This window comes from Bombus pyrosoma, linkage group LG15, assembly GCF_014825855.1.
Source record: "Bombus pyrosoma isolate SC7728 linkage group LG15, ASM1482585v1, whole genome shotgun sequence".
In the NCBI taxonomy this organism is placed as follows: Eukaryota; Metazoa; Arthropoda; class Insecta; order Hymenoptera; family Apidae; genus Bombus; species Bombus pyrosoma.
The window spans coordinates 2100563-2114445 of NC_057784.1; the positions used below are offsets into that span (position 1 = coordinate 2100563).

The 13883-nt window shown below is 37.1% G+C and overlaps 1 protein-coding gene and 1 long non-coding RNA gene across 2 annotated transcripts in view; one reads left to right on the forward strand and one right to left on the reverse strand.

The window, feature by feature from the left end:
- Positions 1 to 8984, forward strand: part of LOC122575476 (suppressor of lurcher protein 1) — a 299608-nt gene extending 290624 nt beyond the window's left edge. The window contains exon 9 of the mRNA XM_043744480.1: positions 8787 to 8984. Coding sequence (XP_043600415.1) covers positions 8787 to 8848 — 62 coding nt within the window. The 3' untranslated portion in view covers positions 8849 to 8984. The remainder of the gene's footprint in view (positions 1 to 8786) is intronic.
- Positions 133 to 8502, reverse strand: LOC122575520. Its single transcript, XR_006319454.1, has 2 exons — positions 3742 to 8502; positions 133 to 2474 (listed from the first exon to the last, which is right to left on the reverse strand). It is a non-coding gene; the product is annotated as an uncharacterized LOC122575520 (long non-coding RNA).
- Positions 8985 to 13883: the final 4899 nt, after the last annotated feature.

The window sequence follows — 13883 nt, forward strand, 5'->3', positions numbered from 1 at the left end:
CAATTTTTGCAAATATATGTATGCACGAGATAACAGAGATGATATGGAAACTCGGTTCGTATGTTTGCACGTTTATACGTAAAAAGTAATGAAATTTGTGTACGCGGAGTAACATCAATAAAAACGCGTTGAAATAATTATAAACCTTTAATCGAGTCGAATATCATTTCAAATAATACAATTTCGACGTTTATCTATAAAACGGGGCAAATACTTCTAATTAAAAATTAATACAAATAACTACTGTTCGGTGTTTCCGGCTGCCTGTTAAATATTTTTAAATCAATTCGTATCGGAACGATCGCAACAGATACGGCATATGCGACCGAATCGCGTTTAATATTAAACGACGTGAAAACAGTAAATGTCAAGATAACGTAACGATTTTGTATGCGAAAAATTCTATATAAAAATATTATCTACAAGAAATATACAAAATAAGAAATGAATGTCAGTGTAACATTGCCCGGTTATTTATATTCCACGATAAATAATAGTATCTAACCGAGGACGTACTCGTTAAAAAATAAATATGGGTGCATACATTATCCGTATATCCGAACGTTCTGTTATTCAACAGAATGTTTGTTTACGATAAATACCATTTCCTGTTACATGTATCATTATACTTAAGCTGCTACGATCAGCTACAGAAGAACGTTCGATGTTCTGAGACAATCTTCATCGCTGTCTATCTTCCTCGAATTGAAGAAATTTTCCTAACCTGTACGAACCTAATATCTTCAACTATATAATCTCTGATTTCTATAAGAAAAATACGACTCGAAATTTGTATATATCAATTTATTCGCTTTCGTTTCAACCAAAATTTAATATTCTAAGACAATCTTCATCATTATCTTCCTCGAATTGAAGAAATTTTCCTAACCTGTACGGACCTAATATCTTCAACTATATAATCTCTATATATATAATTTCTATAAGAAAAATACGGCTCGAAATTTGTATCTATCAACTTATTCACTTTCGTTTCAACCAAAATTTAATGTTTTAAGACAATCTTTATCATTATCTTCCTCGAATTGAAGAAATTTTCCTAACCTGTATGAACCTAATATCTTCAACTATATAATCTCTTGTTTCTTTAAGAAAAATACAACTCGAAATTTGTATATATCAACTTATTCACTTTCGTTTCAACCGAAAGAAGAACATTTAATGTTCTAAGACAATCTTCATAGCTATCTATTTTTCTCGAATTGAAGAAATTTTCCTAACCTGTACGAACCTAATATCTTCAACTGCATAATCTGCAATTTCTATAAGAAAAATACGACTCGTTCGAAAATGACACAAAAAACGTAGTAAGATTAACATTACATCAGTGAAATGTATTTACTGCGACGCGATTAAAAAATCTAGGTTAAACATAACGCAGTCACGCATTACAAAACCTCCTAACGATGCGTTATCAACGCACACGTTCTAATGAAGCAATCGATTCTGTATCGTTAATGTTAAACTTTAGAAACGCGATGCCGAGCTAGCAAGGCTCACGAGGCTGTAGTTTCCAATGCAAACATACATAATACGTTGGCGATTACGCGTCACGAGATGCGTGCAATGTGCGTTTTAATATTTTCACATGCGTATACGCAAAGCAGGTAAACGCGCAAGTTCGACGAACTTTCCTCTGTTTTCCTTTTTAACGAATTACGAGCTTATTGTCTCCTCCCTTTCGTATCACTTTTATATACATATTGCTGTTTAAAGAACGTATTTTCCGAGCCATCAGAAACAATAGCGAGCTTTTATTTCGTTTTGAATCAATAAAATAATCCGAAGCGTTATCTCGTTTGATTTTAATAAAGAATCAAATAAATCAAAATATCTTTGCCGTACTACGTATTCAAATTTTTTTTTTTTTTTTTTTTTTTATAAAATAGAAAAGGGGGATGTACAAACCGGAAGCCATCCTAAGCCGCGAGACAAGGATTACGTACAGACAAATGATAATATTAAAGTTTTTTGTTATTCGCGTAATTGCCAATGCTTAAGCTTCTTCGTTCCGTAGTTTTTCTGATACTAGTTTCCCGTGTTCGCGAAACGAAAGGCTACATTGGTTATGGGTTTAAAAAAGTTCAACCTCTCATCGGATTCAAACACTCACCGGTTTATCGTGCAATCCCATGAATAATCGACAGTTTACATCCGAAACAGCGGAAGCATGCGTTAGTGTAAAAAAGATTATACACGATTTATAAGAGGATTTGCGATAGACGAGCGACCAGTGTTGCCCTGCAGATATTGATAGAGGAAATCGAATTTTTGTGTACTTTCTTCCATTATTAAATCACTCGGAAGATGGATTCGTTTGCTTTAATCGTACATAAATCGAACGAATCAAGAGCGATACGTGGAATAGAAAACGGATACCGGATCCTCATGTTCCAAAACTTCAATCCTGTTGCGATTCTCCAATTTATACCATTCCCACCTCGTCTTCGCTTTACCTTAAAAAATAAAAAGTACTTTAACGTTTTAAACAAATATTTCGTATGAAATTTAATAGGAATTTCGTACGAAGTTGATACGAAGAATCGTACGATTTTTTCATATTTTGCTCGAGCTTGAAATGTTTCTTAAGAAGAATACAATTCGGTACGTGAACGTTCGTCTTGCACGATAACTTATTAACGACAGTAGTATGAACGTACAGCTTTCGTAATTTGGGAATCGCACGAATAGCTTTTGCAATTTTAGAATTTTGTATCAGATAGGAAAAATAACGTACAACTTATAGATAGTTTTAACGTTGGTAAATTCGTAGGCTTATGAACACGATTAAACAAATGGAACTTGAGCGTGGAATTGTTTCACCAACGAGTACATTAGTTTGAACGTTTTCTATATTTTTGTATCTTTAAATTTCTCATAGATGCGGAGGAATCGACAGTTTGCTGGTAAAATATACTTGTGGAACTTTGCCTGTTTTATCGTCGAATCGTGGAAGAGAAAATGTATTATTTTCCAAACGTAAATACGAATAAAATTTACATATACTATAGGCTATAGAAATAAATAAACGGTGAAGTAAATTTTATGGAAATTATAACAATGTTTATCGTTGAACCGTAAAATTGGATCGAACAACCAGATATTACAAAATCACAAATTAACTGCGGTATAAATTAATACAGTTAATTAAATTTCAATTTTCTAATAACGAATTCCAATAACGTGGAATCAGTCAAATACTCTCGGCTTATTTTCATCGCAATTCTTCTCCTTCGCTCGTTTTTCCCGCGTCCCTCCTGTGTACCGCCACACCTCGTCTATGTATCGTCGGTTGGCAACTAAGTGATTGCGGATTTTGTCATTAGATGGTAACGACAGAATCCGCAATCACTTAGTTGCCAACCCAACAGCTTCCCCTTTAACTTCGACAAATTTCGATCGCTATTCGATCGTTCGAATTTTCCAACCGTCTCTATTCTATTTCCTTCGTATCCAGTCAATTTGCATACTACGAAAGTCATTTATGCGCGTACAAAAACGTAGGATACGTGCATAAAGTGCATTAAAGCGCATAAATAATTATCAGTATTGTAGCGAAGAAAATGTATAGGCAACAGTCGTTCGCAATACAGCGCTGTAAAGATAGCGTTTTGCACAGATAACAGCCGAATATCAATGGAACAAAAGTTTCGAGTTGAGGCAACGTTTACATTTCGAAACACGTTGTGCACGCGCATTTTTATTTTACAAAGTTTCCCTTACGGACGACACAAAAGGCCTTTCTTCTTTCGTTTTCGTGATATTACACACGCGTTATACGTGTCTGCACTTGATAAAAAAATCCAAATAGAAAGAGCAGCGAAGTCAAAGCAGAGGAATATACTCGTCGCGCTTCCTCTAAACTCGGATGCGATGTGAAGCACACGGAACACAGACCAATACCAAAGACAAGAATCAAGTTTCCCGGGTATAAAGGAAGCCGAACAATCTTACGGAAACCCTTGGGATGATATAATAGAAATTACGTGGGCCCTCGTTTCTTCTCTTACTTCGATTCCCTCGGAGAAATTCACTCGCACGTATTTATTCACATCAATGTTTGTCGTTCATATCGAACGGTCGAATTATATATTAGCACTTGGAAATTTTCCCGTCTCACAGACCTTCTTCCGATATTTCAAATATCCCAAAAAGTTATCTTCCACGATTCAAAAATTATTCTCATCGATCTGTTTATATCTAAAAGCAATGATAGAGAAGGGAAGGGCAATAGAAGACGGGGAGGAACGGCAAGAAGGAAGCGCAGCAACCAGGCAAAAGTCCAAAAGTTGCAATAGTTTTTAGTTATTAGATTTTTTAGTCTTTAGAGACAGAATAATTGAGGGAGCGCAATATAATAGAGTGGATAAGAGGGCAGGTAGATGTATAAGAAGCGAAATTAGATAAAAGAGACGTGAAACCTTTGGGATTCGGTCCAAAGCCGAAAGACACGGACTAAGCGCAGTAATAATAATAATAATAATATATCCGCGAGCGTTTGCGTTTCACGCGAATTCTCTGCGTTCTTGTATCTGTAAATCTCCTATGAACGTACGAGCATCCACGCGTATTAACTAGGTTTTCTACGTTGCAAACTTTCTCAGTTATGAAAATTCCCTGTTAAGCGATTGAACGCGTAAAATTCGTTTTCGGGTTTACCCGCGTAATCAGTGGCGATTAACAGACAGTATTCATTACTGCGCGTAATAATTCACGTGCTCTCGTTCACGTCCCATAATGCGGAATGTTATGAATAAATCGGTGAACGTATTAATCGCAGAAAGAAATCGAAATAGGTTGTACAATTGAATCCCGTGAAAGTTAAATGGAATCGATATTACTCTAACAGGATTACGGTATAATCTGCGAAATTGGCTTGCCATTCGCCCGTTAAAACTAATTAAATTTGCGTAAGAACGATTCGCAATAGGATGTCGTTAAAAGAAAAAAATAAAAAAAAAAGTGTAAAGAAATATTTGGAAGATCAACAAGTGAACCTTAACGAACAACTGGGACAGAAGAATTTTCAAACGGCAATGGCAGGAAACGTGGAATTAATAGCAAACTGATGGCCAGTAATGGCGTATCTGATCAAAGGGTTCTAAATGGTATAGCGTGTCTGTCTGTGTATTAAATGAACGAATTTGATTTATATAATGATATACAATTAAATACGAAACGCGCACTGTATTGACGTTCATGGATATGCATCGGGCAGGATTCTCGTGTACAGCATCGTATTAATTTAAAGTGAACAGCTTCTATTAATATCGAAATATCGCTTAATTTTCAATATCGTGCAATGAAAATTGTGATTGTACAATTTTTCCTATTCCTGCTCCTGTTTCCATTTTTTACCATTTAAAACTGTGCTACATAGTCGTTGCGTAAATTCACCTTCTTCACAGAAATTGTACTCTAAAATTCGCAGTAGACAGCAGAACATTGTACGACGTTCGTATTGCTGAAGAGTAAAATAATACAAGTTACTACGTACGTAGACTACAAAACGATTGAATGCACATGGAAGATTATTTCTACCAGATATTAGATCGATATTTAGTATCCCTGTATAATAAGAAACAATATACTGATCAATTTGTCTGTGTAATAAATCGTATAGAGCGCATATGTATAAGCCATTGACTGTCTTTTTAAAACGTTCTTCTCATTTATCTGAAACGGCACATACATAAAGCGCTTAACAGCTGAAACGTTAAATTCATTTTCAACTATTTCCAGCGGTTTTGCGAGAAAAAGTGAAAGCAATCAATGCCGAACTGTGTTATTTGTCTGTCGATAGAGAGTAACATTTTTCAGTCGAATAAGAATCGGGGAAAAATGGTCGCGAAAGAAATTGCAAGCTAAATTAAAAGGAAAATTGCATGGATGTAGCGAGTGCAGCGGCAATGGCGTGAGTACGGTAGCAAAACAATACAATTCGCCGGCATCAGTCCGTGCAATTTAGTCGATCATGAAAGTAATTAATGCGTTCAACCCGATATCCTCGCACAGACTCCGGCTGGTAATGGAACTGACAGAGAAGTTAGGGGAAAGAGAGACGGGAAAAAAGGAAAATACAGGGGGGGGGGAGGGGAGAAAAAAGAGAGAATTCGGTGAAACTAAACAGAGTCAATTATTACGCGCGTCGCGTTTCCAGAGCGACTGATACAATTGAATTGAACGCCATTGTTTTGGAACAAACTGTAAATAGGACACATGGTATTTATATATACCATAGTCTATAGCGTCACGTTCTCTTCGGCTATTCGTTCCTTAAGACGACAGAATGCATTTAAAGGATTCGATATCCCTAATTATATCATTGATCTTCGATATTTACCGCGACGCGACAGCACAAGATTGCGTAACGTTCTCTTCGTTACAAAGCGAAGGTACAGTGACTCACGAAAGTATTCCAGCATTTACTACTTTTGCTTTTGCCAACGTATTAGGTTGTCCGGAAAGCGTCTGTCTTCTACAGACACGTGTTTTTTACAACGACGCATCTTTATACAAACGTGAAACCTAATCCGTCGGACGTCGTGATCTTTAGTTTGATAGAAGAAAATGGATCGTACGTAATTCGATAAAATAATATAAAACGGAAAATGTGCATCCATTATCTCCTTCTAAAACGAAAGAAACTTTTCGCACGACCTAATGTATCATTTATCTAGATATTACATGCATTCTACTTCTTCAAAGCTTCTTCAAAGGTTGCCGGCACTACGACGAGACACGACTATCGATGATTGCAACGATACGATTTGGAAGCATCTTGAAACTGTACATAAAAGTGTTACACGCCGTTCATTGGAAACGTACGCTCGCTGGAAAATCGGCATACAGCGCGAATAATGATAGAAAATAATCTTAATAGAAAAGTCTTAAACATAGGACCAGCGCTAAAGATAATCTAGCGAATAACTGTCCGTTCAAGTACTTTGGTAATCTTCGCGAAACGTACACTTTCAACGAGTATCTCGTAACTTCCGTACGCGCATCTTCGTTGGTTTGAAATTTCATCGATGTAACGACGACAGTCGAGTCTCGTTACGGCGCTAACGAAAGAAAATATTTTTTATAATCTGTACAAAGAAAAGCTTCGAACGTTGGAATACTTTTGCGAGCCACTGTATTGCTCGCTTCGAGACCGGCATTTCTTTCCCTCCCTCTTCATTTCCCCCCCCCCCTCTCTCTTTTGCTATCGACCGTGCTTTCGAATGCAATTACTCTGCAAGTGGCCCCTCGGAGCGTGCCCCGATACAGGATTTTTCCCAATATCTGTATTACAACGGAACGAAAATCCGTGCAACTCGTTTGCGATGCAAATCAACGCGAGAAACGTTCCATCCTTTCGCCTATTGTAAAGGTGTATCGCATTATACGTGTTGTTAGGGGATCGTAAACGCGCTTTCAGCGCGTGTAAACTTGTACGAATGATTGGACGCAAGGAACGAGAGTATAGGAAAGAGCTGTTACTTACGAACATAATGGTGACGATACGATAATAACGAGCAATAATAATTGGTTTAAACGAACGATTAAGAATAGGCTTTTTCCTTTTATACCACCGCGCCTGCGAGAGGCGCGATACAATTAACCAAGTTTTAAGTAGAATTTTTTCATTACAGTTTTCATTAAGACAGATAAAAGGAAATTGAATTTGTTATGAAAATGTAATTTCCGATCGGGAAATTTTTTTTTACCATCGGACGTGCAACCGCTGCGCGTTGAAATTACACAGCGATATTTAAATATCGTTAGCTTTAATCGTTTTATTATGTGGTAGCAGCCGTCAGTTACGTTTGAATTAATGTTTCTAACGTTATCGCGAATGTCGCATCGCTTGTTAAAGTTTTCACCTGATTTTCCTTAATTATTTAACCGTGTGCTGGCAACGTGGGGTTAAATAAATCAAACGCATCCGCGATTCGGTTATATCACACGAACGATGCAAAGCGACGTAGTGATTAAATTATTTCCAAAATAAATTGTATACACAGGGTGTTCGCGTAGTTACGGCCAGGTAACGTTCCCCGCGAAACGTGAAAATATGAGAAGGTGGAAGTTTCAACGTCTTTCGAAAGCAACGCAACAGCAAACGTCGGTCGATGCTTCATATCGGCGATTTCTTATTACGATCCCTATCGAAGACGACAGCGAAATTCTGTGTCTTCTTCTGCCTCTTTCGCAAAGCTATCGTTCGCGTGATAAACATCGGATAGCAGCTACTTGAATATCCCGCGTACACGACAAACCGATCCATCAAATTGCAAACTTGCTATTTTATAAAATTCTTTGTTTCACACGCCGACGACCAACGACCGCAAGATATGAACGGTAACATGGTGGGCAAGAGAAATAAAAGCGAGAAGGTACAATAGTCGCTGGAAACGTAAATGATCGGAGTTAAATATCGGCCAGGGGCCATTATTCTCGCATAAATCATTTCATGGACATTATTTGTACGCAGATTCGCGCGGATAATTATACAGACAATATTTCCCCGTTTCCATGGTGGCCGCCGTTGCAGCAAACGAGTATTTACGGGAAGACTTAGGGCAAGCGGATGCCACACAGCACTAGTTATTTGTGTTATCGTAAATGCCTGTTATCGCGTTCTACGTCCGTTCTTTCTTACGTCGAGTGCTGGCTTGGTCGTCAGCCACCCCGCTGCTAGAACGTAAAAAGATTTTTAGAACGTCGTTATCTTGATCGCGTCAAGGTAATCACAAGTCTCGCTACTTTATTTTTTGTTAAAGGTGGAATGGCGCTGGTGATGCTGTTCGTGAGCCTGCTTCTCTTTGGCCGAGTTTCGCTTTAATCACGATCAGTAACTTGGACGGGTCTTTGGCTCAATTTACAACGAACTATAACTTCGAAGACAGGAGCCATCCAAAATCCTCCATTATTCGTCGTACGAAGGAAAGTGGGTACACCGTTTGCATCGGTGAAATTGCCAAAGGGATACCAAAGTCGATCTCCCTCAAGATACATACATACAGGACATTAACGACTCATTTATTAAATCTACGTCGCCGCACTAATTCGCCACCGTTCATTCTCCATCGTTTTACTACGTGTAACTATCACGGGAAAGAGTATTATTGGCAATAAGAGGAGATCCGAACCTACCGAAGGAAGATTCGCCATGCGAAATAACTACGAAGTTTTAGAAGAGCGTATTATAACGGCGTGTTGATCGGAGATACATACGCGGTTTCGTCTTAATAAATTTCGGAGCTTGGACTAATTGGAAAATTGAACGTTCTTTCCTCGCGCGTTCTTGACCGAATGATTTCTTCATTCAGAAATTTCGAGTAATCGTGTGCAATTAAAAGTTGATAAAGAACGTTCAATATTCAATTCCAGTTAGATGGATTGTAGTCGTTAGAAAAGTCTGAATATGATTTATTTTTAACAAATCGATACGACGGACGGAAACATGAGAGATTGGCAAATAAAAATATTATTACACTCGATTAGCCGGAGATGCGAGTAACTAGTTTCCCGGCCAATCGAGTTTTACAAGCAACGTAATTTTTTCTTTTTTTTTTTTATTAAAAAATCAAACGTATCGCATTATTTCGGACATAGATGAAATACGATTCTTGAGAGAGATTCGCTGGATCTCTTTCAACGATCAAGTTTACTCTACGTCTCTTAACAAATTTATAGAGTAAGAGTAAGAGCTCGTGTATCGCTTAACAACACGCCGCGTGCACTTGCTAAAAACTTCATAACGTTTTATCTTTACAAACTCGAGAACGTTCCCTGTTAGTATAGATACTTAACGAACGCGTACGAAGAGAGGATATTACGAGAGTTGTATAACTAACGATACAAGTCTATAATTTGTTGTAGAATGACGTATCCAAAGTGCTGAATTGTTAATGTTTTTCTCCTCGTACGGAAACGAATTTATTAAATCGCTATGAACTATCTGCCCGAAGAATTTATTTGAAAGTCATACGTACGTATAGTGAACAGAGAAACACGAAATATTCGCCTTCCTAAGTAACACTACGAATGTATTTATTATTACATCCTCTATATGACTGTGATGTTTCCATTCCTTCTTAGTTCGTTAGAAAAACGAATACAAGTCTGATATAACGCGAACAAATCATAGAGGGGTTCGTAACGCGAACGATAGTTGATCGAACGGTTACGAACCGCCGCTCAAATTAAGTCAAAAAAAACGAACGGATTTACGATTTGCTATCAGAGCTTCGATATCTTCGAAGAATCGATTTAAACAAGCGGAGAAAGAAGTACCGGCGCGATACGAGTTTCGCTGGCAAGCGAAATTAACCGGGGTTCTAATAATGTATGCACGTGTTCGAGTATTGAAACGACTAATCATAAGGGTGACTATCAAATCGAGAAGTATAGTCAGACAGTAGAGGGAAGAGCAATACCTAACTTTAATAATCGATCGGGACAATTACGACTACGCTGGTTATTGGTGAAAAAGTTTGAAATAATTTTCCGAACACGGTTCGAATACTATAGGAAGGTGATTCTATCTGTTACCAAGTATATATGTAAATTGGGCTGATTTTCGCAAATTACTGGAACCAAAAGCCGAGTTACTGAGAAGGGATATTTCGTTCTTAAGGAAGAATCATTTTATTATATGCTCTAGTTATATGAATATATGAATAACAAGCTGTGTAATCTAACAGCAAGTGATACACAATTTGTAATATATTTTATGATATATTTGCGTGAATAATTCGGATATTTTTAACGAACAAAGTAATCGAGTTTCTCATCGCTTGACCTATTGATTCTCAATTCTGTCCCTGATAAGCCACGTTCGAAGCAACGATGAACGGCACTTAAACAATAGTTAGATTCCGTTTCGAACCGAAACAAGAGCGAATAGTTGACGAAATGTGCAAACAGTGGCGGTTTAATGAAAAGACAACGGAGTAAGAAGTTGCAGCTCGGAGGCTGTTAAGATAAAACACGATACGTAAAACTTCCATGTTCGAACCTCGTCCACTTCAGGTATAATCGATAAAGGCAAATGTTTAACGACCAATGCGAGAAAGAGGGACGAAGGAGAGACAATGGAGAAATGCATCGGCGCATCGCCACGCCGAGGCAGAAAGTCATTATCGTCGAAGTTAACGATAGTTTCGCGGTACTTCGCACAAAGGTCCGCCACTTTCCTGGAAAATTATTTCAAACTATAAACCGGCCAAACTGTAAACCGAAAATCAAGCTCGCTTCCTCGAGCTTCTCGCGTTAAGCATAGCCAGCAACAGAAGCGAAACGTGGTTTTATACAATCATTGTGACCGTCAATCTCGAAGATACGTCGATCAAATATATCGTGTAACGAGCGACAAAAGCAAATAAACTATAACGAGCGAACAAGCAGAATGCAAAGATCATCGTTGATGTTCGAAAATGTTAAAGCGCCAAGGATACATCGAAAGAAGGCAAAATCGTCAAACTCTCGCGAGTTCAACATTGCATCGATGTATCCAATGATACATAAGGATAGGTAGCAATACTGTCATTGTGTATGTTAGACTACTGTGGATATTTTTTAATAGGTTTATAATGCGTTGACTACTTCTCCCGAGTTTCTAGTTGATTTATAAAGAAAGAAAGAAAGAAAGAAAGAAAGAAGAGAGGAGTAAAAGAGAGGAGTATGACTGTGTATTACGATTTGAACGTCTCTGTGCGCATGAGAAAGTAAAAAGATGGACTGTACAATGTATATGAGCAGTTATCACTTACGTTTATTGTTATTTATATGTTGTCTATGAAGAGATGAATACGGCAGAAACACTATTAGGAAGTTGTACACCCGAATTGGCACTATGAAATGCTTCTATGTAACTACCACGTTGTAAATATTGTTATATTTAATCCGTTCGAGTTGCTGTCAACAACAGTATATTGTCAAGCTGTTTCATTCCGTACCGATAAAGCTCGGTACGTGGCGGAATTAAACGAGAACGATATATGTCGTAGCTTTGGTGGTTCGAACCTGAGGTCTATTAATTTTGCTGTTCCGTTTCACGCACTCAATCTCACGTCTACATTGATTTAGACAGCGATAAACAGGCGAATTCGTTCGTTTCGCGTTGCAGCTAAAGCCTTAATTAAAACGACACTTATCGATTCTATTAGGAGCTACGTATTAAACGCAGAAAATTTGATATACGTGCGCGCTTCTAAACGTAGGCGAGATTATACTTTTGCGTCGTTCTATAAAGTTAATTTGCTACAATAAAAGAAAAAAGAAAAAAAGAAAATGCCTAGTTGAGTTTGCGAAGATTAGTGCACTTGTATGCAGTTAAAGGAGGATCTATGTGTACAAGAACGACTTAACTAGTTGAATAGTTATTAAAATTTCAATCTCTTGCGATTTACGACTCAACGAGCGCTCCGTAATTAGGCAGGAAGTTCAGGGGCGGCCTAGCAGCAAGTTCCTGAGTCCAAAGAAACAAAAGAGAAATAAAAAAAATAAACTTTTATCCTTACACGCCGCATATTACTGGGACCTGTAAGTTATCAAAGTTGCGCCTGGGGCGCTCCAAAACTTTGTCCTGCGGTTAAAACTGTTCAAAAGCATCGTAGTCATGCTCCGGACAAAGCGCGATCATTGATCGGAGCATCGACTATGGTATCCGCTAGTGGCGGATGTATTTTCTTATTCTGTTTTGAGGCTCTTGCCGGAACATCTCACGCATAAGTTACTAAACTGTAATGCAATCATCGTTACTGTCCTAATAAACCTTAACATATGACTCTGTACGAGACGTCTAATAATTTTTCTTTGCGTCACAACGAGAGACGATTTTGTTCATTTCAGTTCTGTTTGGGAAACGTTCGAGTAGATGCATATAACAGCAAAATCGAATGTCTTCTGGTTTCATCCTAAAATGAATTATTACGACGATGTTAAATAACATTTTATATTTATGGCGTTAAAAGCAAGTCAAATATATACTGAAAATAAAAATACATGCTATATTATAAATAGCTATATACGTAACTAGCTGTATTTATTTTCAAAAATCTGCTTTTTACAAATGTATTCCTAAATGGAACTGACATTATTAACAATTATTTTGCATCTTTTTTGTAGATTCAATTGGTGCATATCTTTACCTGTTTACTTTATTCCTTACTTGTCGAAACTTATCGATCTTAAGGATATGCTGCTCTGTTCTCATTTCAGATATCGGAAATTTCATAAAGACATGGAACAGTTGTGTCAAACGTAATTAAAACTTAATTTTTATTGTCATTTGTTTAAACAATTAGTTCGAATAAAAAGTTACTTTGGAGTGATACATACAGCGTTGATACAAAATAAAAATTCTTATTTTAAATTGCTTTCAAATGACCACATTTTCTCCTGTTCCAAGTAATCCTCGTTCAGTTTTAATTAACAAAATATTTCATACATATTCCGCAGAAAAAAGACTTTATTAAAAGGAGATACAAAAGTAATAACATACCTGTAATATTAAGAATTTACTTTCTCGTGTAAACTATAAAAAGAATTTACCTAAAATTACAATTTTTTAATAATTTTAAACACTTTGAAGTTTTCACGATGAAACGGTCTCTTTCTTGCGGGAACAATTTGAACTGAAATTAATAAAATGTTACAAAAATACGTATATACGTACTTTAATCCTTTGTCCCTACACGATTTTATTCTATTTTTCTTTCTTGGCCTTTGATATCACACGCAAATAGCGCAGTGTCACAGGTGAAGAGATCTGAATCTTTACTTTCAACGCAGAAGATTTATGTCATTACACAATAAATTTGCGCAATAAATTCTTCAACATTATGTCATCCGCTTTATTAACCGCATTCACA